Source organism: Megalops cyprinoides, chromosome 17 (assembly GCF_013368585.1).
Source record: "Megalops cyprinoides isolate fMegCyp1 chromosome 17, fMegCyp1.pri, whole genome shotgun sequence".
In the NCBI taxonomy this organism is placed as follows: Eukaryota; Metazoa; Chordata; class Actinopteri; order Elopiformes; family Megalopidae; genus Megalops; species Megalops cyprinoides.
In genome coordinates this window covers 3,081,063-3,108,329 of record NC_050599.1, presented here as the reverse complement: position 1 = coordinate 3,108,329, position 27,267 = coordinate 3,081,063, and the positions used below count along the sequence as shown (strand labels likewise).

At 46.3% G+C, this 27,267-nt stretch overlaps 2 protein-coding genes across 6 annotated transcripts in view; one reads left to right on the top strand and one right to left on the bottom strand.

Annotated features, from left to right (window-relative positions):
• The window catches only part of LOC118791925 (sorting nexin-14-like), a 23,188-nt gene extending 8,580 nt beyond the window's left edge, over positions 1 to 14,608 (top strand). For 2 of the 5 annotated variants that reach the window (XM_036549472.1, XM_036549476.1), the window contains 15 exons: positions 59 to 117; positions 725 to 751; positions 2,547 to 2,679; positions 3,655 to 3,841; positions 4,026 to 4,109; positions 4,400 to 4,500; positions 5,279 to 5,390; positions 5,534 to 5,574; positions 5,826 to 5,945; positions 6,640 to 6,763; positions 8,008 to 8,172; positions 9,579 to 9,674; positions 11,613 to 11,704; positions 12,507 to 12,563; positions 13,922 to 14,608. In XM_036549472.1, the coding sequence (XP_036405365.1) occupies positions 59 to 117; positions 725 to 751; positions 2,547 to 2,679; positions 3,655 to 3,841; positions 4,026 to 4,109; positions 4,400 to 4,500; positions 5,279 to 5,390; positions 5,534 to 5,574; positions 5,826 to 5,945; positions 6,640 to 6,763; positions 8,008 to 8,172; positions 9,579 to 9,674; positions 11,613 to 11,704; positions 12,507 to 12,563; positions 13,922 to 13,960 (1,437 nt within the window). In that variant the 3' untranslated portion in view covers positions 13,961 to 14,608. The remainder of the gene's footprint in view (positions 1 to 58; positions 118 to 724; positions 752 to 2,546; positions 2,680 to 3,654; positions 3,842 to 4,025; positions 4,110 to 4,399; positions 4,501 to 5,278; positions 5,391 to 5,533; positions 5,575 to 5,825; positions 5,946 to 6,639; positions 6,764 to 8,007; positions 8,173 to 9,578; positions 9,675 to 11,612; positions 11,705 to 12,506; positions 12,564 to 13,921) is intronic. The other 3 variants (XM_036549473.1, XM_036549475.1, XM_036549474.1) reach the window with 3 other exon arrangements.
• Positions 14,609 to 15,919: 1,311 nt separating this feature from the next.
• LOC118792264 (snake venom 5'-nucleotidase-like) lies at positions 15,920 to 26,454 on the bottom strand. The gene is made up of 9 exons (XM_036550073.1): positions 26,099 to 26,454; positions 24,582 to 24,804; positions 24,018 to 24,206; positions 20,438 to 20,635; positions 19,447 to 19,601; positions 19,165 to 19,273; positions 18,839 to 18,988; positions 18,274 to 18,474; positions 15,920 to 16,759 (listed from the first exon to the last, which is right to left on the bottom strand). The coding sequence occupies exons 1-9, from the start codon at positions 26,438 to 26,440 to the stop codon at positions 16,581 to 16,583; spliced, it is 1,746 nt and encodes a 581-aa protein (XP_036405966.1). The 5' UTR covers positions 26,441 to 26,454; the 3' UTR covers positions 15,920 to 16,580.
• Between the last annotated feature and the right edge of the window lie 813 nt (positions 26,455 to 27,267).

Here is a 27,267-nt window from a genome sequence, read left to right as displayed (position 1 = left end):
GGGGTAAAAGAAACGGGTTTTGATGTTTCCTGATGTTTCCCTTGGTGCTTCTCTGCAGTATTTCAGGCAGCTGCTGAGGGGAGCGGAGTCTCCAGCCAGAAGCTCCAGGCTGAGCAGGTGGGTGGGACTCAGTCACTGTTCCCCTCAAATGTGGCTGTGAAACGACTCCTTAATATCAGTTGGAGATGATATGTATTTCTATAACATTTTTCATTGACGGATTGGGCACTATAGACTTGTTCATGGTGCTGTGAACTGTGGGGGATGAAGGGGGCGGGGGAGGTATGGGGGCACTGAGTTTTGAGTCTGTGTTAGCTGTGTGGAAGAACCTGATGGGTGGTGGATGGTGGGGGGGTGGGTTATGGGGGGCACAGAGTTGTGAGTGTGTTTAGCTGTGTGCTGTGCTGTGTGTGAGAGAACTTCACTGAAGCGCACACACACGCTGCTCCTCTGGCTGTAAACCAGGAAGCTGAGTTTTACAAACTGTGCCGGATAGTAGCAGTGGGTCGCCGTGGCCATGCGCCGCTGTCGTCTGCCCGGCGTCTCGCACCAAAACAAAGCGCCGTGAGGTGCGCGCCTGTTCCCGGGGCGTCCCGTCCGCGGCGTCCCGTCCGCGGCGTCCCGTCCGCGGCGTCCCGTCCGCGGCGTCCCGTCCGCGGCCCGTAGCGTAGGCTGTGAGCGCTGGTGTCGGCCGGGCTGTGACTCCGTCTGCCTGTCGTTGCAGAAACAGCCTGAGTTTGGACGATGTGCGGTGAGTACGACCCGGGCGCTGTGTGGGCCGCGCCGCTTGGCCGCGCGCTTTCCCGCCGCACGCAGACACATGCGCAGACGCACGCGCAGACACACGCACGGCTGCGCTTAGCGGAATGCGATGCGGGACAAAGCTGCCTTTGTAACAAATTAAACACCCATTGTGCCCTTATCTGGGCCAGCGGGGCCCAAACTGTCCTGCGGCTTCGCGGTTGAGGGTGAAGAAGCACAGGCCAAAGCACCTCACCTTCCGGATGGATATTGTGGCAACGCTTTAAACACTTTGTTGAAGCTTTAAGTCAAACCTTTCATGTTTTAACATGGCTATACATGAGTTGTGGTGAATTCTTCATGCCTTTGTCACAGTGTAGCTGGATTTGCACGCATTCTGAGGAACGGTTTTATGACATTACAACTGATAGCATGTCACCCTTGTACAGCGTGTGTGAAATCCTTGGAACATTTCCGGTGTGTTCTCCACATTTCCTTTGTTACCAAGGCAGTACTGAGGCCAGCATGGACTCCAAAACTAATGCATTATATGAGGAAGATGAGGAGGAGAGGAAAGATGAAGAGAATGGCTGTGTGCAGTGCCTTATGTGTAAATGCATACCCCTGGACCCCTCTCATCTAAATTGTCTCCTTTTCTTCTAATGACTGTTGCTGGACTGGACGTGTCTGTCTGTCTCTCATCTGTCTGTCTGTCCTGTCTAAAAACACACTAGCTCACCAGAGGGGGAGATGGCGCAAGACCCCATGTTTCCGCCCACCCCTCTCAGGTCTCCACCCCCACCCTGTGCTCCGCCCTCCTGCACTGTCATGCTGAAGTGTGGCCAATACAAGCCCCGCCCACCACGCATGAGCCCCTGTTACAGCTGATGCCCCGCCCCACTCAGCCTGTCTGTGTGCATGTACTGTATCTGTGTCTGGTCCCGAGCTTGTGTGTGTGTGTGTGTGTGTGTGTGTGTGTGTGTGTGTGAGTGAGAGCTCCAGCATGGCCCTGGTGCAAGTAATGAGAGTTATTTCATTGTAACGGGTTTCTTTAATCACTTACAGAATGCACTGAGTATGTTTACTGAAAACATCAGCCCTTGCACCCACAGGGGGCAGTGTTCACCCATTTCTGTGTCTCGATAGCAAGGAAAAGGGCCAGTATCAGCCGTCTAGAATCTACAGTTTGTGCATCATAATGTTTGGTATGTTTGAGTCTGTGATGCACTACCCCTGTGGTATATAGTGACAAAAAGAACTTTCAGTGTGCAGGGACCTCAGAGATTTTAAAAGATACAAAGATGGATGTATCTTGGTTGACGATCATCTCTTGTTTACAAATATGTAATGTTTTGCAATTTAACCAGTTGCAACCTGCAGATACCGCAGGTGGAAAGTGAGACAGTTTATCTGTTCAGAAGAAACTGAATTTGCAGACCGGTAACAGGGCGTGCATAGGCGTTTTTAGTTTTGACTCATGTCTCTTCCTAAAAAGTAAGGGCTGTACTGCATGCTCCCACCACCGTGCAGTGCAATTAACGGCTTGTTCCTTTCAGTTGGCAGCCCTGACCCCCAGCTGCTGGCTGAAACCAAGGGGGGGGGGGGGGGCTGTGCTCGTGACTGATGCTGTTTGAGATGATTTGAGATTGAGTTGCCTGGGCCTTGAACTGCTCCTGAGCTTCACCTCTGGCCCTTTCCCATCCCCCATTCCCATTTCCCTTCCCCCCCCCCGATCCTGCATGGTGGATGTGACCCCCCCCCCCCATGTGCCGGCAGTGACCGTGTGTTCATGCACTTGTCTGCAGGAACACCTCGAAGCGTGGGGAGTCCTTCGGCATCAGCCGGATCGGCAGCAAGATCAAGGGTGTCTTCAAGAGCACCACCATGGAGGGGGCCATGCTGCCGGCCTACAGCGCGGCCGAGGGCGAGGATGACATGGTGAGCCCGCCCCGCCGCTGCGTCCGGCGTTGGCGTCCGGCGACAGTGTTCAGCGTCAGCCTCTGTGGCCGGTTGTGCTGCATATCAGTTACAGTCCTCTGTGTATTGTCAGTTAACAGTTGTCAGTATTTTGTCAGTTAGAATTCTCTGTGGTTTGTCAGTTATAGTTCTGTTTGTCTCAGGCACAGTTTTGGCTGAAACTGTTACAGCACACTCAGTCAACACCCGTAGGGCAGGTTATCGGGGGGCGAGGGGTGGGGTGGGGGGATTCTTGACAAGTGTCATGGATTTTTAGTGTGAGCGCAGCAGTGGGGTGTGGGGTCTCTTTGTGTGATTACCCTACAGGCTCATTACCATGGGGCTGTGCTCTGAAAACAATTTCAGTTTAACTCTTAAAAATGGATGCAGGCCTTGAAATGTTTTCTCTCCACAAAATTTTACATAGGACTGCAGTGACGAGGACCCTTTGAGTATATTACAGTGGAAAAAAAAAAGGGTGCAAGAGATCGTGTGCCTTGCATCATTTTGAGTGAGGCCGTTGTGATGTCATTGTGATGAATATTCTGACATTCTGTGCCACATACAGACGTAGGCATTTCTTTTCCCTGTAGACCACTGCTATGAAACGTTTCCAATCACCTGTGAATCACGTGAGAACATCTCTGTCCCGTCCAGGGTTTGGTTGCTAGAAATGCCCTTGGGAAAGCTGTGTTTTCCAAGCATTGCGGTGTTTTCACCTCTTAATTCGGGAGTGATGGTTTTGTTTTCTTTCATTGGTGATGTGGTTATTACTGTCACTAACAGTTGCTAATGAAATCTTTCACAAGCAGAATGCCTTCCTCAGTGTTATATTTGGGAAGCGGTGGCCCCCTGCTCCTGTTGGCTTGTGGTTTTTCTGTGTAACGGGTGGGGGACCAGTGGGCCCCTCGGAGGTGCAGCGTGAAATCCGTCTCTCCCCTGTCCCCGGGACCGCAGGTGGAAGAGGCCACCATGGTGCTGGAGGATGATGCCCCCGCGGAGGCAGCGAGCACCCCCAGCACCCTCCGAAACCTGTCGGCCTGGAACGTCACCATCCCCTACGTGGACTTCTGCGACGACGAGCCCAAGAAGGAGAGGGTGCCGGTGTTCTGCATCGACGTGGAGCGGAGTGACAGGAAGGAAGGTGGGCGGTGGCCGGAGCGTGCTGGCCGCAGGGGCGGGGCGGGGTGGGGGGTGCGGGGGTGCAGTTCAGGGGGTGTCTGACCTCGCACCATGTCCTCCGCCATGCCCGATGCCACCACATTGGAATCAGAAGCAGGTTCTGCGGCTATATCATAACGTTTTTTCCCTCTCATCTTCTGTTTTAGTCGGTCATGAGACCGAAAGCTGGTCAGTGTACAGAAGATACCTTGAATTCTACGTGCTGGAGTCGAAACTTACCGAGTTCCATGGTAGATGCAATTTTGTATCTTTGTTCAGTGTTTGTTTTCCAACTCCTCCTCCTTTTTTTCCCTCCCTTCCTGCTTCTCACTTCTGTTTTTGTCCCTTTCTAGAATTGCATGAGAAGGAAAGAGACCCCAGCATTTCTGGGAATAATGTTGTCATGGGCCTTGGCCAGTCAAAACGAATGTCATGCTCGCCTAATCTAATTAACAAAACATAGGACAGAAAACTGATGTGGTGTTGAGTTACCGTGGTTGTTTGTTAGCTTATTTTTCTCATAGTGCCTTCTTTTCAACAGGGTCCTTTCCTGATGCCCAGCTCCCATCCAAACGAATAATAGGACCAAAGAACTACGAGTTCTTAACATCAAAGAGAGAAGAGTTTGAGGAATATTTACAGGTATTGGCTGATTAGGAGAGATGTTTTTCTTTTGGGAGGCACTGCTTTCACTGTAAGCTTTGTTATCTAAAATGTCTGTTCTTGGAATGGTATCTGCAGTGAATTATTTTGATGTGGATGTGGAAGTTAATTTCAACTCACAGTTAGATATCTGTCAAATTGTATTTGAAAGTTGAAAGTGTACCCCTGGTCACCTCTCTGTTAAGATTTCCTGTGACTGTGTTTCTAAGGATGATGACCCATAGAGTACTGTTCCTTCAGCAGTAGCCCAATTTCATGCTAAACGTGATTAGTCATCATGCCTTTAGGTGTAATAAAAGGCTCCAAGATGAAGGAGAAGGATCATTAGTCTTTTGCCCATATTTGGCTCCCAAACAAGGCATTGTCACGCGTGTGGTAATGAACAGCAAACTCACTCACAGCCGGGCTCAGTATAAGCACATTTAGCCCCTGATGATGACAGTGAATTACTGGTTGGTAAATTGGTTTGGCTAAAATGTTGTTTCATTTTGAGTAATAGCTGTGCGTTTTGAAGTAATAATAATCTTACTGTGTTGTGGCAGCCATCTGGTCCGACGAGCAGATAAATGATCTATTACCAGTGTAAGCCTCAGCCAGATACGAAGCATTCCGATGTATTAAACTATCTATGATATTGGTCTGTGGGTTGGTCCGTTTCTCCTTGAGTAATTTCGGAGGGTACGCAGTAATGATGTATGTGGTGTATTGTACTAATATCCTGTGTTGTGATAGACTGTGTGTCCTCCTCTTGCTTCAGCGGTTGCTCCTCCACCCAGAACTGAGCAACAGCCAGCTGTTGGCAGACTTCCTGTCTCCGCACAGCATGGAGTCCCAGTTCCTGGACAAGATGCTGCCAGACGTTAACCTAGGTACGGAGCGCCGCTCACCTGGGCATCGGGTTTACCTGCATTGTGTTGCATTGCGGCCAGCTGCCTGCAAGCCGCTTGCGACAGTGCCCTGATCTTGAGTGATCCTCACATCTGGCTAAACGTGCTCTCTTTTTCCTTGGCAGGGAAGATTATCAAATCTGTCCCGGGGAAATTAATTAAAGAGGTGAGCAATATGCTTGTGTATTTTCATGGTAATACTTGTTTTTTTTGTACTTGACGCAGTTTGTTTCTGGCAGTGTTTTTCCTGTTTTGATTTGGATTCGTTTCAGTGGAAATAAATCTAATATAAATGTCAGTAATGAGCTGTGGGAGAACATTGGGGTCAGTGTGGTTGCCGCTGGTGTCAGAGTAATTCGAGTGCAGCACTAGATTCTGCAGCGCCTCAGGGTGTTCTCTGTGACCTTTGACCTCCAGAAAGGCCAGAACCTTGAGCCTTTCATCCAGTCCTTCTTCAACTCCTGCGAGTCGCCCAAGCCCAAACCCAGCCGCCCCGAGCTGACCATCCTCAGCCCGACGTCGGAGAACAACAAGAAGGTGGATAGTTTTCATGCACCAGTTACTGCGCATACCTGAATGCTACATACCAATCGCCACACACACCCAAGTTTAACATACTGCACACCGCACACACCTGAATGCTACATACCGCTCACCATACACACCTGAATGTAACATACCCCTTACCCCACATACCTGAGCCTAACATGTTACTCGCCACATACACCTGAACATAGCATACCGCTCACCACGCACACCTGAATGTAATATACCGCTCACCACACATGTAACGTACTGCTCAACACACATAACCGAATGCAACGTATTGCTCACCAAACACACATCACATTGTTCACACACACACACACACACACACACACACACACACACACACACACACACACACACAAACAAAATAACCACATACGTGTGTGCAGCATAACCCACATACACACAAACGCAACATACTGCTCACCACATACGTGTGATCAGAACGCTTTGCTCTGCGTGTAGATATGGTGGTGAAGTTCCACTCCTGTGAACGCGGCCCGTGCTCAGCGTAGGCCCCGGAGGACCACATGCCTCCCGCTCTGCTGCTGCCTCTCCCTCTTCACCCTGTTAAACGGAGAGCGATCTGCTCACACCCGCCATTTAGACGCCATTCCGCCATTGTGCCTCACAGTTTCCAGCCTCTGAACTAACGACCGCTGCTTCCCCCTCCCCTGTCCAGCTCTTCAACGACCTGTACAAAAACAACGCCAACCGCTCGGAGTTCACGGAGAAGAAGCACAACCAGAATTATTTCATGGAGATGATGACGGTGGATGGGGTGTATGACTACCTGCTGTATGTGGGTGAGTGTCTGCAGGCCTTCACAGCGGTATGGAGGAAAGAGAGAAGCATTACAGTTACTCGCAAACACAGCATAGAAAACCCAGAGAAGAGATGAGGTTACAACTTTATAGCACGTGTTTCATGCAGGATAACTTGGCATTTACTCAGATAATAATGACATTACATATCTTGTGAAATCCATATGCCAATGACCGCCTTGTATTATGTGAAACTTTTGTCTCATGTGAAACTGCTGCATCACCTGCTTTATCTAGCCATGCGGTTAAAGCTGACCTTCTTGGAGCCGCATGCTTGCAAAATAGAGCACAGTTCACACCATGTTATTTTTGTTATCATCATTATTATTATTATTATTATTATTATTATTATTATTGTTGTTGTTGTATCATGGAAGATAAAATCATTTTAAAAAAAAAGAAAACGGTCACAACGGTTCTGTTTTCTGGGAAAGTCACATTTCAGAAACGTTCGAACCTCAGGGACAGTGTTCAGTTGGATGCAGCAAGAGAATGTCGTGCTCTTAGTGGACCTTTTTATGGCCCTTCCATGAACACACATCTCTTAATTTCTCCACGCTTTTCCACACAAACACAGTAGGTATCGGTGGAGCACAGTAAGCCATGCTCCAGTAGCCTTCGCTTTCAGGGTCGGGCTGTTGTGACAGCTTTGGTCCGGTTAACTGAGGAAGTGGTGGTCAGTCGCGGTCAGGTCATGGTCAACCTGACGTCAGAAAACATCTCTTCTGTGATGAGTAGCGATCAGGTGATTATGCAGTCCCTAGAAGAAAGACAAACCTTTCTGAAGCAGTTAGTGGCCTGCTTCCCAAAGCTCAGCAGACCCATTCTCTGTCTTGTTGGGCTGCACAGGAGAGACATGCTAAATTCTCTGCTCGGTGCTGTGTCTCCTGTGGTGCACTGTGGGTAGATAAGCTGCTGGCTGTGGGCGGGCGTATTGGAGGATCTTCCTTCACCTGCTTCCTGCTTGAGTGTGGGGAAAAAAAAGCCACGTCTGCTGAGTGCAGCCGCACCACTGGTGCCTCTTTATGGTGTCGTGCCACGTTTACATTTGGTCCTTTTAGTCATTCAGTCATTAGCGTTTTGATTGTCCGCATATGTAGGGCAAATTTTATTTGTTCAATATACATTTAAATCTGCCCTAATATCTGGGGCGATACGGTAACATCAGGGCAGGCGGGACGAAGCACTCAACTCTTGAGCTCTCATCACTGCGATGTGATTGGCAGGCCGGGTGGTGTTCCACATCCCCGATTGGATGCACCACCTGCTGATGGGTGGGCGGATCCTGCTGAAGAACACGCTGGAGGCCTACGCGGACCATTACCTGCAGTACAAACTGGACCAGGTCCTGCAGGAGCATCGCGTGGTCTCCCTCATCACTCTGCTGAGAGGTGTGTGACCTCCCGCCATTGGCCACCCCCCCACGCCGCTGCGGACCGAGGGGCCATGCCCCCACACTGCTGCAGTCTGAGGGGCCACCCCCCCACGCCGCTGCGGACCGCGGGGCCACGCCCCCACACTGCTGCAGTCTGAGGGGCCATGCCCCCACGCCGCTGCGGACCGCGGGGCCACGCCCCCACACTGCTGCAGTCTGAGGGGCCATGCCCCCACGCCGCTGCAGACCGCGGGGCCACGCCCCCACACTGCTGCAGTCTGAGGGGCCATGCCCCCACGCCGCTGCAGACCGCGGGGCCACGCCCCCACACTGCTGCAGTCTGAGGGGCCATGCCCCCACGCCGCTGCAGACCGCGGGGCCACCCCCCCACGCCGCTGCAGACCGAGGGGCCACGCCCCCACACTGCTGCAGTCTGAGGGGCCATGCCCCCACGCCGCTGCAGACCGAGGGGCCACATGCGGGCTGCCTCTCGTTTCCTGTTTCACCACATCATGTGCACAGAGCTCTCCCTCTTCCTCTTTATCGTTTCATCTCCAAGCTATCTCTGCACACATACATCCAACGTGACATTGCTTAACATTACTTGCTGAGCAGATACCTTAATCCAGGATAACTTGATTTGCTTATTTCTTTTTTTTTCCCTTTTACACGTATTCTCCATTGTAACTGCTGTTGTTTAACTGAGGGGAAGCAGGTTGCTGAAGTTTGCAGCGTGACTAAACTGGAACTTGCAATGCTCCGGTCATGAGTTTCACACGCAAACCAAGACGTCACACTGCCCTCCCCCAACATCTAAGAATGCACTCGATCCTAACAGAAGTCACGGGACACCCTGTCTAATTGCCAAAAAATGGGTATTTTTAACATGGGAATGTCATACTGGCCAGCAGAGAGCCCTGACCTCAACATGGTAGAATGTCTTTGGATTGAACTGGAACACGGAAGTGGGGAAGGCCAAGATGGCCCTCCTCAGTAGCAGAGCTTTCTTCTCTTTACGAGAAATTAGCAGACAGTCACGCGTGATGATCTGAAGCCAACATGATATTCATTTCTTTGGGTATGCATAAAATATGTATTCATTCGTGCCCCGTGACTTTTCGTAGGGAAGTGTGTTATGTGTTATATATCTTTCATCACACTATTTTGGATTCACATAGACTGGTATGCAGTATATGTTCAAAAAGCAGCGGTGGATAAATGCAGAGTTTGCACTCTCATGTCTAGGCTGTAATCTGAAGCACTCACATTCACATGCACAGTGAATCAGGCGTTCCCTCATGTAACCTGTAATTCATTGGCGAGTAATACCACTCTCTTTGCTTCCAGTAGTCGGTAATGCGTTAATAGGTGTTAATAAAGCGTTAAAGTGCAGCCATGAAGGAAACTTGGAAAATGTTTCAGATGCAGTTTTCTGCGAAAACAGCGGACCTCGCTCTCCCGAGGACAGGCAGAAAAGAGCCAAGAAGACCTTTGAAGAAATGATGAATTACATTCCAGGTCAGTGAATTATCTTATCTGTGCAAACTCAGTGCTGTCGGGAAAGGATGACGTGGATGTTTGAAAGAACTTTGAGATTTTAAGAGATTTATTTGACTTTTTCCTTAAATTAAATCAATATTTGCCCCAGTAGCGATAACCATTGTTGGATTTTGAGATACAAAGGCAAGGTTTGAATTCTGTCTCCTCAGTGGTGGCCCAGTCTGTTGCAAAGTGTTCCTGCCACACCCCCTCTGTGTTTCCTTGGTGTTGAGGCTGGTTATTAGACAGTAATTTTATCCAGTGTTTGCGTGAGAGTATAATGAAATCTGGATGCAAAGTAATTGATGAAGGAACAAATGCCATCAGCAGCATTGTTAAAATGGTATACAGAAAAGGGCAGTTTCGAATTACGTCTGCTAATCCTGTCAGAGCGTATCTCACTTCCTTGCTTAAACATAGCAATTCTCCTTTTCACTACTTCGTAACCCACACAGAATTCTGTAATTTTTAATTGAGGTGTGGAGAGGGTATAATCGGTCCTTTTAATGAGCACAGAGAACCTGAGTTCACGCTTTGCACGAAAAGGAATCAGATCCTCTGTTACTGATCCGTAGCCAAACTTTCGGTCCAGTGTTAGATCTGGTGCTAACGGCCTGGGCAGCCTGAACACGGCCTAGTTTGGTTGTCCCGTCTGTGCAAGTGTCTCGGAAGCCAATAAATTGTTTATCTGCAGAAAGGTGAACCCCAGTTTACAGATGGGTTTCCATAGTCTGCTACAGTTCCAAATTTCAGTGCCAGGAACAGCAGGTTTGCTCATAACCATGTGTCCGCTGCTTTGACGTTCCCTTGGAAGACGTTGGAATGTTTAATATCTGATCCTCCACTGCAGTATAGTACAGTATAGTATAGTATACTCCACTAAGTCAGTGATAACAGCCCTGCCTTTCTTTTTGGGCTGGTGTTTCAGAGGAGATTAAGCAGAGGCAGACTAAGTAGTGTGCAAACCATGTACGGCTGTGTTATGACCCCCCCGCCCCCCCCAAATCCGCTGTAAATCTTTTCAAAACAAAATGAAACCAGCAAACACAAGGCCCCCTAATGTCAACAGTTTCTTCCTCCAGGTTTAGAGTGATGGCTATATGTATTTCTCCTCATCTTAGTAGAAGAGTCCACTGTTCTCCCCTGAGAGAAGGCGGTCTGCCTCACTCAGCTCAGAGACACAAAAGATAATCAAACCAAACCAAAAACTCTGTGTGTGAGTGAGGTGTCTGTAGCCCTAGCTGTAACAGCAAGCCCTACAGATCCTCTCTGCAAATAAAGCACTGAGATTATTTCAGCGCTGGTTGAAGTCAGGACCCTTCCTCTCACACCAGCGTTCACATGTTTCTTGTGAGTGGAAATCTTGTGTCAGGCATGGTCAGAACACCCCGTCCCCCATGTTCCTGTCATGCCTGTTGGAGACTCGTGGATCAGGCGTCAGAGCAGATGTGGGAGGCATCCATTCTACTTGCTTAGGAATTTTCTTGTGTACTTCCTTAAAGGAAAATATATCCGCTGTGTGGATACCAGTAACCTGAAACTGATTGAGAGCAGTAATGGTGTGAATCAGTCATTACCAGGGTCACAGCTGCGACTGGGCTGTGTGTACACTAAACTCACAGCTGACTGTGAGAATAACACCCAAATCACCACCGGCTGTGTCAGTGTTAAATACACTGAAGTCACCACTGACTGTGTGTTGAGTACACTGAAATCACTGCTGACTGTGTCTGTCAAGTATGCTGAAATCAACGCTGACGTCGTATTAACTACAATGAAATCATTATTGACTGTGCCTGTATTAATTACACGAAGTCGCTGATGTCACTGCTGACTCTGTCTATTAACTACTCTCAAATCACCACTGGCTGTGTCTGTGTTAAGTACACCAAGCCGAACTCACTCTTTTACCGTCAGAATTCATAGGGAAGTGCATCGGCGAGGATGCCAAGTACGAGGGTGTTCGGCTGCTCTTTGACGGACTGCAGCAGCCTCTACTCAACAAGCAGGTAAGCAGCACTTGGGCCGCCATTTTGAAAATATAACCCATTCCCACCTTAAATGTGTTTGGTTCTAACTCTGTGCACAGGTTACATACTCTTGGTGTTGAGTAATTCTTGGACAGTTGGAGACTTTGGTCAAGATCCAGCTTTATTCCATGCCATCATGGAGAGAATTCCAGAGTGCTGTAGTTCTCTAACTCAGAGCACAAAAACAAGTTGCATAATATCACAAAAATAAGCTGAACAATATCACATAAGTAAGCTAGACAATATGGTGTGCCTGAAACATCAGCTGTGTCATCCTTAAAAACATGTTTGATATATGTATGTGTGTGCGCGTGTGTGTGTGTGTGTGTGTGTGTGTATGTATACATGTGTAAGCAGGACTTATGTTAGACACATATGACTAAAAAGCAGGAAGCTCACCTATATGAGATAAAAATAATCATATTAATGCAGTAAATTTCTTCCACACTTGGTCATTTTTTCCCAGAAAGGCTTATAATGTAAGAGTACAGAAAAAGCCTCTGTTAAAGTGAGAAAAAAAAGAAACGGCACACAGACCATATCTGGACATGTGTCAATCCAGCACACAAAGAAATGCATTCATTGTGGTCCCTGTTTGTTTGCTGTTGGTTGCTGTCAGGGTGAAATACATGGAGTTTGCGGTGTAGGGATTTTCAGTGGTTTGAATTCTTGGGCGCTGATACCGCTTTCAGAGCCATGCTAGGGCCTCTGTGGTGTGATGTAAAACGTTTTCCGGCTGCCAACGTTCGCTCTCCTCCTCTGCCTCCTCCTCTCCTCTCAGATGACCTACGTGCTGCTGGACATTGTTGTGCAAGAGCTTTTCCCAGAACTTAACAAGGTAAAACTAGATGGTCACCTCACCGTATATGCACATCTTTATAAAAAAAAAAAGAAAAAAAGTATTGTAGCGACATTTCTCAGAACAGTGATTATAAGGATTTGGGAATGGCCTGGTAACTATGGCAACTGCTGTGGCTGTTTTGTATGAGAATTTTTGGAGTAAATTGAAAGACGCCATTTTGAGGTCTAGATTATATCACCAGGCAGATTGGTAGATTGTTTGAAGCTATGTTGTGTAGCCAACATGTATTTTCATTCAGTTTAACCATCTGTAAGCCTGCCTGACCTCTACAGAAATTCGGCCTCTTATCTTTGATGAAATCACATTTTTGTCACTGAAACTGGAAGTTAAATTTGGCAGTGATGATGTACGTTATTACACTAAAATAGGTAACAGAATTTAAATACTACGCCTGTTGTAAAATAGGGTCAGATATGTCCTCCCGTGTGATTCATAATTTTGTTTATGCAGTTGTTCTTAACATTTATGCATCAGTATCAGTAATTTCAAGTTCACTCTTAAATAAATATAAGATTAAAAAATCTGCACACTAATCCAGGTATCACTTCTGCTAGATAGATTCAGAGAAGGCCACAGAGACACAGAGAAATATAATTCTTCAGTTACATTTCTGTTTGACTCTAGATAGGTGTATGTATTGAAAGAATACATATTTGAAGAGCATGAAATATAATTCCTGAGTACATAGTTACAAAGACTACTTAAATATGATTAGTAGTACGTGTATGTAAATAATCCTCCTTCCACAGAATTCCCTCCCTGTACTCTCATTCTCATTCTGTCTGTAGGCACTTCATGCCTCTAGGTTTGCAGTGGCTCTAACGTGCTGCCTGTTTTTCACAGCCAAAGTCAAAGTCTTTTACTTGTCATTTGCACAGATCACACGTGGTATCTGAGCATTGAAATTATTGAGGTAGGCTCTGCTAACATGTAACACTGAAGACTAGTGACGGCACGATGTAGAAGGCACTGAGTGTGGGGTAGTAAGTTATGAAAAAATCAAGTAAACTAGTGGAAAAAGTTTAATTTAAGCTAAAAAAAAAAATAGCTGAATAAACGCAAACAACATATGAATATCCATATGTTCAAATTGCAAATTGCAACATACAATTAGAACAAACAGTACAATACAGTAGAAACAGCAGTGTGCAGCATATGTGTGATACAGCACCGGATAACATGTAGTGAGACCAGTATTAAAGTGGCTCAGTGAAGTCGCAGCAGTGGGCTGAGTTGGCAGTAGTGAGTTGTTAGTGGGGTGTATATTGACAGTTGAGAAGATAGATTTTCAGTAGTCTGGGGAGGTTTTTAGTGAAACCCTGCTCTCTCTTCAGCAGGTACAGAAAGATGCCCCCCCGGCTCCCTGGATGTAGAAGGACGTTGGACTGACGCCAGTCTCCCCTCCAGCCAAAGGATATGCAATGTTCTCCGCAAACTCCAGTCCTTAAATGACGATCTTCTTCCTGGGCAATTCATAATCTGATTACAGTTTATAAAACCTTGAGACGTCCAGCCGACACGTGCCGGAGCTTACCAACATTCCAATGCATTTTATTGCACTAATAAAAAAATATTTATTCACGAAAAAGGACCGGATGTGTGGCGTTTGCTATGCGGCTCTCGGAACTTGCAGAACAACAGGTCATGCTGCTTCCCTTTAAACCACGTGGAGCATAAGTGAGTGATGTGCACACTGATTACATTTACCATCAGTCGTCACTCTTGCACACAAATGTTATGTCTGTCGTCTTAAGCCTGTAATTGTTGTTTGCCTGGTGTCTGATTTAAAACCCAGTTGTAATTATGGTTCCTGCATTCCCCTCCAGACACCACTCCCATGTTAGTGAGGGAAATGTGTAGGCAGTTTCATAGAAACGTTCCAAGGAGTTTCCCTGATTCATGGGGAATCGATGAAGATTTTTTGGCTAAAGGATTATCTGTGACGTGATAAATATAGTACACACTTTAAATGGCAGACTTCGTCATATGCAGTATACAGATACCAAATGCAGTACACACGTGAAGGCCAAGCAGGGTGAGAGTGAGACCCAGCTGGTTTGCTTTTCAGTGTTAGAAATTTGGTTTCTGTTGTGGATGATGGCATTTCCCAATGCATTTTGTTTTGCTGTTTGTAGTTGGCATTTTGTTGATGTGTGCATTATATTTAATCATGGCATAGACAATCTGCCAAATGTTTAGACATCATAACACTTTCTGAAATTGCCTCATGCTGTTTGCTTACTGAGGCTTCATTCAGGATTGCATGGGTTCTTTTTCCTGTTCATTTCACTTCTATGTGTGGACTGTGAGGCTGGGAAGAGTCAGGCGTGTAAAGAAGGAGGCAGTCATGTGCTGCTAAACCGCACTGAAAGGGTGGGGTCTGTGGCGGGCTGAAGTCACACTCAGACTCACAGTCCCCCTGTTACAGCACATGCTAAAGCTCGGCTCAGAGTCCTGTGTAAGATTTCTATTCTACTGTCCCCGCCCCCACCCCGGTTGGTTTGACCCCTCTGCATAAACATTGCATGCTCAGGCTGGTGTCAGAGCAGAAGCGCTGCAGGGGGGGGGTCAGCGGGATGAGCCCATCCTATTGGGGACGTCTCTGGGTCAGTGAGATGGACAGACAATGCGGGCTTTGTGTCTGAAGGCTCCGGCCCCATGGTCCCAGCTGGCTCCGGGTGGCTGGCGACCGCTAATGACGGCGACTGCTCTCCCAAACTCCAATCCTGGGACTGCCAACAGGTCACATTCCTGATCCAGTTTGTGGGGTTGAGGTGTGATCTGAATTTTTTTTTATTTTTTTATTTTGTTGAATCGGTCATGCTTCACTAACACAGAGATGAAACAAACACTGGTGTAATTTTTTTTAGTTTGTTTATATATGGTATCCCTTGACACTTCAAAGTAAAATTCTATGTCAAGTTTTGTAGTCTTTTGTAAAGCTTTGTAGAAAAGCCACCGCTGCTCGAGACATTTTTTTTATTGTGTTGTACAGCACATGCACACAAACAAAGGGACATTTACTAGAAGAAACCGACTGAAAGTAAACTGATTTTCACCATAAATGAAATGTACAAATGTAAGAACAACACAAACAGTTGTGTCCTGTATTCAGGCTATATTTATTTTTCAAAATAATGCTTCTATTTATATCTTTAAAAATATACAAGATTCTGTACACCAATAAAAACTAAGTGCATCACTTGATTCATTGAAATGCAATAAAGTTATGAAAAAAACCCATAAAAAGACATCTGAGTTTGAAGAGAAATGCATCCTAGTACTTCCACTTGGAGGGAAATTCATGGTTATGCTTCCAAGTGCTACGCTGACCTGTGCTGCCTGCTTTGTCATTGTTAATCCTGTCTGACAGTCATTTGATAATATTTAGCTCTCATGAGGCTGTTAAATCACACAGCCTTGCAGTGAACTTTGTTGTTGATGATATCGGTTATGGAGGAATGCTTTTATTGGCTCTATGATTGGCAGCAGTCAATGAGGTAACAGTCCCGTTGGTTTGTGTTAGTGGACTGGATTAAAAAAAATATGGTGTGTCGTACTTCGCGTGTTTGAGTTGGTACAGAGTTTTGCCCTGACTCAGGACATAACCTAGTACTAATGCCATGTGCTGTCTGGCCACACTCAAGCCTACCTGTGCCCGGCTATGTGGGTGCAGTGCCATGCAGAAAGATTACCAGCCCTGCCCAGGTGTCCTCGGAACACGGATCACCTGCGGCAGTGCAGTCCCTCCCACACCTGGGCCAGGTGTGCCAGCAGATTGTTGAGGGTTGAACTTCAGTACCTGTAAGTGGCAGAGTGCTCTGTTCTTGTTGCTGTCGCACCGTATTATAAATAGTCCTTTCTGTTACATCGGCAACAATGTCCTGTCTTGAGAGCGTCACAGGGCAACCTGAGCGGCTTGTTCTGAATTGGCTGATGATGGAACGTCGGCAGCTGCCAGGACCCGCAGCGGGCCGGAGTGACGGTCGGCTCTCACAGGCTGACGGACAGGGCCGAGACCAATCCCAGGACGAGCAGCAGCAGGAGGGGCGGGTTGACGTGGCCGGCGCTCACCCGCGCCGAGCTGGCGAACCGGATGCGGCCCTCCACGACTGGGTGGACCCGCTTCATCTCGGAGATGTAGTTGGCTACCACCGCGATGTCCAGGTCCCCTGGGAGCAAGACGACCAAACGCACTCAGCATCCTCACCCAGCACAACAGGTTCTGTCTGCTCTCGCTTGTTCCGAACGCATGCACATGCACTCACAGACACCAGTGACAGTCACTGACTAAGCCTTAGAAACTGATAGCACTCACTCCCTCCCCCAAAGTACCGATCGGTCACACTGTTTTACCATTTGATGGTAATGAGAACCACAGGGGATCTGGTGGGGATAGCAGCCTGTAGCAGTACAGGCTTGATGGCAGAAAATGGTGATGCTTGTGCATGTTATAACAGCACTTGTTGTGGCAGTGTTTACCACAATGGTGCTATAAAACAAGTATGACACTAATGATTCCGTGTATATATATATGGCTACATGCCCAATCCTATTGAATGTGCTTTTTGTAAGCTGCTCTGGGTAAGGGCTTCTGTTGAATGAATAAATCAAAGTGCTTTCCAGCTTCCCCAGAACAATCCCCGTTCAAAATTTCTACATCACGATTCTGTTATCGTAGAGCCACAAGTATTTTGCTGGTGGCTTTAAAAATAAAAGCTTGAGTAAATGTAATAATCCATGTGGTCTTCCCTCTTGTGTCTAATTATAGTATTGTGGGTGTGCTGCTAATCCGGACTGTTAAGGTATGCCAGAAGCAGGTAGTGCAGCGCCAAGACCAAAAGAAATGAGAAGCCTGGAAACGATTATGTGCTTTGAATCCCTGAAACTGGGGAAAGCATTCTGATTGGCAGTCTTTCCTGCACTGCAATTTCCTTTAATTCTCGCATTGTGGAAATGAAGAAGGTCAGTCTTATGAGGGCAGGGCACAGCTGCAGAGAGAGTGTGAATGTGAAAGTCACTGTGGAAAATTTGCAAAGTGGGGGCCGTGACACAGTATCACACCATCCAGTGACGAGAAGAAATTACTTTGAAATAATCAGTAACTTCAGCATTAAGTCAAGTCCTGACTTCCCAGTCAGGCGGGTGATAAATATGGATAGATATGATATAGATATAGATATAAATAGGGATAAATATGATCTAAAAATCTTGTGAATATGCACAGCTTTAGCTTAGCACACACTTCTTAAATCCAACATGCACCACACATCTCTATATATTAGCCTTTGTACACACATGCATGTGTTGGTTGTACTGAACTATCTCCAGTAACACTATTCATCCCACCTGACACAGCTGTCAGAAGTGTGTGACTGCAGGCCTTTGATCACTTTGTACATTAACGTGTCTTTGCTATTTACATTTGGGCGAGTGTATTTTGGGAGTCGCTGAGGCCGTGCTTAATTTCGGATTTACTGTTCATCTTATGTCACAGGCGTGGGGGTAACCAATGCGCACGTTCAGCGATATCAGCTATCTGTGTTCCTGCACGCACACTCGCAGTTTAGCTGTGGTAAAAAAGGAAGCCATATGACCGGCCTCAGCGCACAGATCGGAAACCTGATAGCCGTCACAGGAGGCCGGGTGTCTGGGTTTGTCTCGAGGACGCCCCCACGGAGCTCACCGCTGTCATGCTTCAGCTTCTCATCCCGGATCATGGAGAACCCGTCGCCCCCGTCCACCAGGTATGATGGCAGCACCAGCTTGTAGATCCTGTTGGGGTCCAGCGGCTCGTAGTGGGGTACCCGGCACTGAGTGCAGAGCAGGCTGATATGTGTCACCCGCTGACCCACGGGCTGGGACACGTCCAGCTCCACCTGAATCCCTGCAAGGGGCAACATCGTGTGATCGGCGTGGGTTTGAGAAGACCAAAGAGAAGCAAACCCCCCACCACCACCACTCTTTTGTGGGTTATTGAGCATGGGCAGCAGTGTGGTACAGTGGTAAAGAACAGGGCTATATAAAGGTTGCTGTATCAGTTCCCTGCTGGGGCACTGCTGTTGTGCCCTTAGACAAGGTACTTAACCCCAAATTGCCTCAATAAATATCCAGCTCTATAAATGGGTAACATGTAAAGCTGTAACCCATGTAACCTATGCAGATACTCTGGATAAGAGTATCTGCTAAATGACAATAATGTGATATAATGATATAACATTTAAAACTACTTAAAAGTGAAACTGTCTTACCTGACACTTGAAGGAACTCCCCGGTTCCTCCTCCGTATCTTTTCACCGAATGTTCAAAGGCCCTTTTCAGTGTTGACCCCTTCAGCTGCACCAAGTCATACGTGCCCCCAAACGGCAGGACGGCTATCAGGTCCTCCATGGTGATGGAACCTAGAAATGCATTACATCATAGAGAATGACGTCCAATCAGAGTGAGGCTTTTCTGGCCACATGCGGAGAAGAATGGCATTGCATCATAAAGAATGACGTCCAATCAGAGTGAGGCTTTTCTGGCCACACGTGGAGCAGCGGTGCCACCTTAGCCACAGAGATTTCCCACAACGCACCATTCCGGCTGCGCTCGTCGATGGCCGACCGGATAGCGCCGCCGTTCAGGATGCAGGAGCTGACGTGATTCCACTGGGCCTCGTCCGCGTACTTGATGTTGTGGTGAATCTACGGGAGCGAGCGGGGGAGTCAGTGGAGCGGCACGATGACACGAGGACATGGTGTGTTTTAACAGCACGTACACAAGCAGCCGCAGGAAATGAGCAACACGCACATGTTCCTGACCAACAAACCCAAACCCAGGCAAACAAACCCAGCAGACTGTAAACGTCTGAGCTCACCATGGCGTCGCAGATGAGGTTCCCCAGGTTGCACTCGCGGTAGCGGCACTCCTCGAAGGTGCCGTTCAGGTACACCAGGGTCTTCCCCACGTACTGGGAGGAGTAATTCGCCAGACTCTTCTTCCACTCCTCCACGTCAGCACGCACATCTGGGTCTGCCAAAAATACAGAAAAAAACAGTATACAGAGGACATCTTCCACATCACCACCCCATCGGCCTCCTTCCACAAAACCACCAACAATTAAGATATTGTTAAATGATAATAATAATGTTGTTATTCATAAATAATAATGTGCAATGCTTGTGTCTTCGTTACACACAAACTCCAGTGAGCCAATTGTATTACTTGTTGCTTGTTTACTTGTAGTACTGCATGAGTTATGGTCTAGTGACATTGTTAAAGGTATATGGTAGATATATGCAGTTGACATCGATTCATTTCCTGTGCTGTTTAGTTACAGATAAGCACAAGTTAACACTATTCAGGCACGACCACAAGTTATGCTCACACTCACTGTTCTGTGAGTGTTGTTAGCTTGGTCTGACACTGTTGCTCATTCAACTTAGTGTGAAGTTTCTCAACTTGAATCCCAAGTGAGGACGCATGATCAGCACATGAATCGCTTTACGTATGAATCGCACCATTCTACAGCAAGTTATTGAAAACATTTTAGTGCTATGGGCTCACCATAGCAAATAAAAAATTAACTTTAAAGCTTGGAAGCACTTGAATTTTCCCCTCTCATGAAAATGAAAGATCAAATTATTCCCTGACACTCAGGACAAGGCAGTTCAGAGACTTTGAGTAATTTTTAAGATTTGCATAACAAATGCCCTTACTTAAGTTTTTCCCTTGCCTTTTTGTATTATTTGAATACTGTGAGACAGCATTTGGTTAACCCTTGATAAGGCACGTCACTGCTGCACTCCTGCAGTGTCCTGCATATTACCCACAATGCCCTGCTCCTGCTGGGGGTTCCTGTCGCTTACCTTCTTCTATGCTGCTATCCAGAAGGATCGGGTTCCCTGCTGCCTGAACCACGTGGCCTGCCTCGTCAAAGGTCACCTTCAGGTAGCCCAGGTACTTCCCAAAAGCGTAGGCCTGGACGACAGGGATTTTGCGACCATCGTCTGACTGCACCATGAACGGGTACGGCCCCGCGGGGATCTCTTTAGATGGTGATGTCCCTTAAGCAACAGAAAAGCAAGTATGATCAAGGTCAGTTTCACAGAGGGGGCGATGAATGTGCGGGGAACTGGGAAAAACTGGATCAGGACACTGGAACTCAGGAAGCATGAGATGGTATTTGTGAATTAACCCGTTTCAAATGCAGATCACAGCTTTTTGACACTGATGTTTTGTGGACATGGAATGTGGACATGGCTTTCAATTTCAAAGACAAAGCTTCAGCTGCTTATGGTAAGGGGTCCCCTGCTGACCTGTAGAGTAGACACCCACACAACCACTCCCCAGCCTCCAAGCAGTGACTCAGCCTGACAGAGAGGCCACAGACATGCCCAGACTCCCTGTGCAAACATCTGCAACGGTGTCTGATATGCAGTTAGAGAAGCAGCCTTTTGTCATATTCACTTCCTTCCTTGACTTCCTATATGAACCTTTATATTCCTCTTAGCTTTGCGTCATGCCGTTGAGGACTTAATGGATAAGGCCCTTTAGCCAAGATTCACACCCCTCCAGCTGCAACTTCCTTAATGAGAATAAATAAAGGAAGGGAAACACATGTTTAAATGTATTACCAAGATTCCATGACAATGCGTAATGAGTTTACATTGCCATAGAAGCACGATAAGTTATGCGTTTTTCACCGCTGTGAAACTGGGTCATAAATTGGTGCTGGTAACCACTCAAAGCAAATTAGTCACTTGACCGTATTTTTCAAGCAGAGACTCACTGTTAGCGATCTGGGCAACGTTACAGCATTGGCAACGACAAACCTGGCCTGCAATGGGGGGAAACAATGAGCGTGTCTCTGTGCAGAAACACTGCAAGCCTCTTTATCTGGACAAATTCCTTCCAAACTGTAAAAGGCGTCAATAAATTGCATTGTCCCAATCTCTTCTGTCACAGTGACAGAATCGGATGGATTTGGGCCAGACGCCACGCCGAGAACATCGCATTGCTTTAACACAGCTTTGTCCTCCGCAGACCCTTCAGCTGTGCGAGGGAGTCTAGAGCAACGGTGATCAGAAATGCAGGCCAGAGCCGCAACGGGCCTCCTTTTGCATCCGGCTCTCCGCATATTGATTTGGCCTGACATGCCAGTTCCACTGAAGGAAACCAGCCCAGCATCTGCCTGTGTGAAAGCTGTCCTTGGACAGGCCGAATCTGCACAGAAATACGCTCCTCTGTTCTTTACGAGTCTGAGCGATGCGGTCTGCGTTGCCCAGGACACCAGCTAGAAAACGGGAGAAGGCAGGAGGTGGGCAGAGCCGGTCCTGATGATGGAATACGAGTGTGGCTCAGGGAGGCAGTCCGGCAACCACGCAAACAGCTCTCCCCTTGGTAAAGCCACATTGCTCTTGTTCTAAAGAGCCAAACAGCAAACAAACTGCATTCACTGTTTACTCTGTTATTCTGATCAGTCAGTTAAGTTTTTTTTTTTTTTTTATTTCTTTTTAGACAGCCATTTACTGTAGTTTTTTAAAATACATTGTAAAATGTTGAAATGTTCCAGTCATAATGAGAAATGTACTGGTGCCCTTTGAGGCATTGGTAAAAACTCTGTGCAGCTGAATGTAAACAGCCCTTTAGTTATTTTTGGCGTTTAGTGAAGTACGAAATAATTATTGCTATTGTTGCTTCGTTTCCTATACTGACCCACATCCTCATCAGAGGCTGAAACCAGAACACTCATGTTGGCAGAAATAAGTCAGTTATGTTTATGCATCCTCACAAAGGACTTGACAGGAAAAGTGGTCTATAGGGATGCAGAGAAAAAAAACAGCATTATGATGAATAGATGGAATAAATTAAACACACCCTTCAGACTCAGAAGCCCTCCACTCTGCTAGATTGCATAGTGTCTGCTGAAATGAAGGTAATGTATTCAAGCTGTTGTGTACTTTTTCAGATCTGTTGCTATTGGAGGTGGTCACATCGTAATGATCAACAGTCATGCTTTGTTAACATGACCTCACGTTGGCTAAATTTATTGCGGTATAGTGCGTTTAGTTTTCAAAATGATATTTAAACACAGAATTTTTGACTAGAAAATTAGAATGGAAATGGATGGCCGATCATCACTTAAATACCGTAAGTTGTTTAGAATCCTTTAACAGTTTGTTGTTTAGCATATACTTTCTTTGAACCTGATTCTGTGTGAATGAATGCAGTTATCATATGGCATTGATATTCAGACTGTCTGAAGGTCTCTGTGAGAGGCACGCTGAAACAGTGGCACTAAGGGTTAAACAAATTATTTATATCTGCATATATGTGTAGGTGTGTTTGATAAACAGCTGCATTGTGTCAAAAATGCAAGCAAGAACTTTCACTTCTCACCATACTGCAGATTAAGCGCAATCCTCCTGTTTCTTAGGAAATTATCTGAAAAGCTGCAGTTAACATTTATTCCACCACAAACTGGCCAACCTACATCTGGTGACAGGGTGATCCTTTAGATTGCCAGTAGAATTTTGTACTTCAACATTAACACCACTGTTAACAGCGAATTCACACTGTCGGTGTTGCTTCCTCTCCGTTAGTACCTTTAACCTTGAGTATTTTATATTCTGTGCTTCTGAGCTTATAACTGACTTATAAGAATAAGAAATACTTTATTAATCCCGAGGGAAATTTGAGACTATATGTGGTTATACATGATATGATCTGGTTTTGTGTTCTGCTACATACATAATAGAATTATTTTTCTCTGAGGGTTAAATTGCTTCACATACAAGTCCTTCATACGCAAAAAAATACACTTAAACACTACAAAAGAGCCCTGAGTTCTTGTTAGGCTCCACATCAGCACAACACATCAATGCCTTGTACTTTTTCTTGGTCCCAGGCTGCTCAAACTACTGACCAGTCATTGTGTAGCAAATTCTTTATGATGCTAGATTTTTGTCATTAAATCAACACATGAACCAAGGCAAGTTTGACTAACAGGATTTCTCTACACATTGCTGAAATGAGCAGTGCCGTGCAACTGTAGAAACTACGTCTGTCTACAACTTCGGATGACTATGTAATCTTGCAGCCACGATATCCTAACTTGGAAGCACCATTTGCGGTAACATCTGTGCGGTAACATTCAGTCAAAACATCTCTGTAATCAGTACAGCAATGACCTCCAACAGAGTAGGAGCTGTGCCGATAGAACTTCAGAGTTACAACAACCCTGCAAGCTAGCTGAGGAAACTCCCCCGGAGGGATATTTCAGCATCTTGACAAAGCATATTTCAGGACAATACATAGGGCCCATAGCTAATATTGAAACAATGAACAGAAGGGGATTCTGAATACACATAATGAAAGGAAACCCTCTTACACTGATATTTTGGGAACGCATACCAAAGCAGAGGTCACACAGGATGTAAAGCATACCATTGTACAGGAATGTGTTGGTGTGTCCTCCTATAACCACATCTACCCCCTTCACTTTCCTGGCAATTTCCTGGTCCACAGCGAAGCCGGAGTGGCCGAGGGCAATGACCTTATTAATGCCCAAGGTGGTCAGCTTGTCTACCTGGAGCTGCAGGGCTTGGACCTCATCCTCAAAGGTCAAGTGAGGACCTACGGAGGCAAAGAAAACACATACCACATATGTGTGCGCGCACACACACACACAGAGTTACCTATCTAACAAATGAAATTTTACACTTCTTTTGTAAGGTCACACAAATTCTTAATCTATTTCTATTACCCATGAAGTTACTTAAAAACATCCTGTTTGATATTACCATATTCATGACTGGACATGAATTATAGTGACAGAAAAAAATCAAAGAATCTTAAAGTGGTGATAATGATGATAAGGACAATGATATCCATCCAGCAATGCGAGATAAGGTAGTTTCTGGTAATTTGGTTTGTTGTAAAGCTGTCTTCCCCTTTCAAAAACCTCAGTCAATCAGAGCATCAATTGTGAAAAAGCGAAAGCGATTTCACCTGGCAATGAAAGTGCTGGGGTTTCCCTTGATGTGTAGCCCACCACGGCCACCCTCTCAGACTTTACATCCAGAATCTTATAGGGCGAAAAATAGCCCGCTATCTTTGGTGCCAGCGTCTGGTCGGCCTTGATGTTGGCGCTGAGGACTGTGCAGTTCACGTCCTGCAGGAAAGGCCTGAGCAGACCCTCCACTCCGTTGTCAAACTCATGGTTTCCCAAAGCCTGCAAACCAAACACAACAGTCACCTTACCAGACCACCAGGGCCAGTGCTATGGGGGTGCGAAGGGGTGCACCCCCAGATGGACCTCAGTGCACCTCCAGTCTTATTATAGCCATACGTCTACATGGTATTTATTGTTTTTTTTTTTGTTTTTTTTTAAAGATATGACATTTTGTGCCCCCAAATCATGGATTGCAAGTGCACCCCTCTGTATTTTCTCCAGGCACCATGCCTGCAGACCACTGTCCCCGCATACAAATGAGCTGAGGAGGAACAGGAACACAACATCTGATAACCGCTACTCCCTGAAGTAAAACAGGTACAGGTAGCGGTTGGTACATTACCTGGCATCCCACAGGATGTTTCTCAACCCCTGAACAAAAACGCTACACTTCTAGAGCTTACAGCTTGTATATGTTGCCAGTCAGTGGCCTAAGACCGCAGTGTGTAATATCTTCTCCACGCCTCTTACTAATTAGAGACACTCCTTACTAATTATCCTTATTTGCACTGGTTAGAAAGCTGGGAACCTTCATATGTGCACATTCCACTACGTTAGAATTACCTGGAATTATTTCTATAAATATGTAATTGAAGTGAATGAACCCTTACGACGCATTAAGGACAAACAGCTGTGTCCTTAATAATCTCTGGCTGACCTGTATGGGAATGCTTAGCCCTGTGCCTTGCGAAGACTTACATGCTCCTATAGCTGCCGTTTCAGTTTCTGCAAATTTTCTCTTTTTATACCGGGGCCCCTAAAGGGACACGGAGAAAAACACATTTATCTGGAGGGAATGACTTACTACTTGAAAGGAATGACTTCATATCTCCAGGGAAAGGCGCTACCGTTTCGAGGGAACGAATATTTTGAGATAACGGATTTCAGGGCGTATTTATTCCTTTACGGCGTTGTACTACAATTGATGTTTAATGTTCTGAACTTCTGATCAAATAAAACTTAAATGAACGCGTTATCGCTAAATTATTATTGTTATATTATTCTCCTTTTTTCTTCTCCAGTAGGTTACTAAGGTATTCCTCGATTCAGCGACTTTCGGCACCTTGACGAAGTGCTGAAATTGTAAAATTCTGTAAATAATTAAAACAAAGCAACAAAAATCATAGTATGTTCCATGGTCGTTTCAGGATAGTAGAACAAGACTGTCAATTCGGCAACTGACTGAAAAGCTAGTAGGCTATACAATTTAGACATCTATTCAATTCAACATTCGGACAATAATAATAAAAAAATGTTTAGATCAAATAGCCATTTACAATGGAAAGATTCTTACCATTGCGTCATATCCGAGCTTGTTCATGAAGTATGCGGCTTCAGCACCCTTGTAGTAGTTGAACCAAACTGTGCCCTGAAACTGGTCTCCCGCATCCAACAGCAGCACATTCGGCTCTAGACGCCGGATCTCCTTAATTTTCGTCATCCTCCTCGCCACTCCGGCAAAGCACTGTCCTTTCGTGCATTTGCCGGAGTCGGTACTGGTTTCCTCCACCCGCGCATGAACATCGTTGGTGTGTAGCAGTGTGAGCTCGAAGTTTGCCGCAGAGACCCGCTCGCAGACGCAGAATAACAGCGAGACCAGAACCGCTGGCAGCAGCTCTCCAAACCGCCGTCCCATCTCACGGTGCGTATGACAGCGCAAGGAGTAAGGCAGGAACCGTCCGGTTCAGCGCTAAATGAGCTGCATTAGTAGGCGTGGGCACAGAAGGGGCTGTGCGCTCTCAAGCGCCGCCGTCTTCTGCCGTGGTCGCTTTGCGGCGCTATGTCGCTCTCTCAGTGTCCATGTTGAGTGCGTCTGTGTACACAGTATAATACGTTCTGATATCCGGTGAGGGCCAGACATCACCCTCTTCTCAAATAAATTCTGCATACAGACTGTAGGTTAAGCGCTCAGATATTTTCAGAGATGGACACCCCGGCTTCAGAAAGTAAAAGTCCTGCCACGTATTTGTTCTAGCCATTCACTAAACAAGGTGATTTCTCCTCTCCTGAAGAGTTGTGCTAATTAAATTCAGCTGGTGTAATGAATTGCTAGAACAAATATGGATTTTTGGACTTTAACTTTCTGAAGCCGGGGTGTTCCACCTCTGGATCATTTCTCATGAGTGTTTGTTATTCAAAGAAACACACTTTGTTTAGTTTATCTTAGACCAGGGGTGTCCAAACCTCTCCTGGAGGGCCACTTGTCCTGCATGTTTTAGATCTCTCCCTGCTCCAAGACAGCTGATTCAAATGATCAATTCGTTATCAACTCCTGAAGCTGCTGAATAACAAACTGATCATTTGAATCAGCTGTGTTGGAGCAGGGAGAGATCTAAAACATGCAGGACAAGTGGCCCTCCAGGAGAGGGTTGGACACTCCTGTCTTAGACGTTTTAATGTTTGCTCCTAAGATGTGGACTGATGTACGCTGAATTGAAAAGTTTAGCCAATATTGCTTGGCAT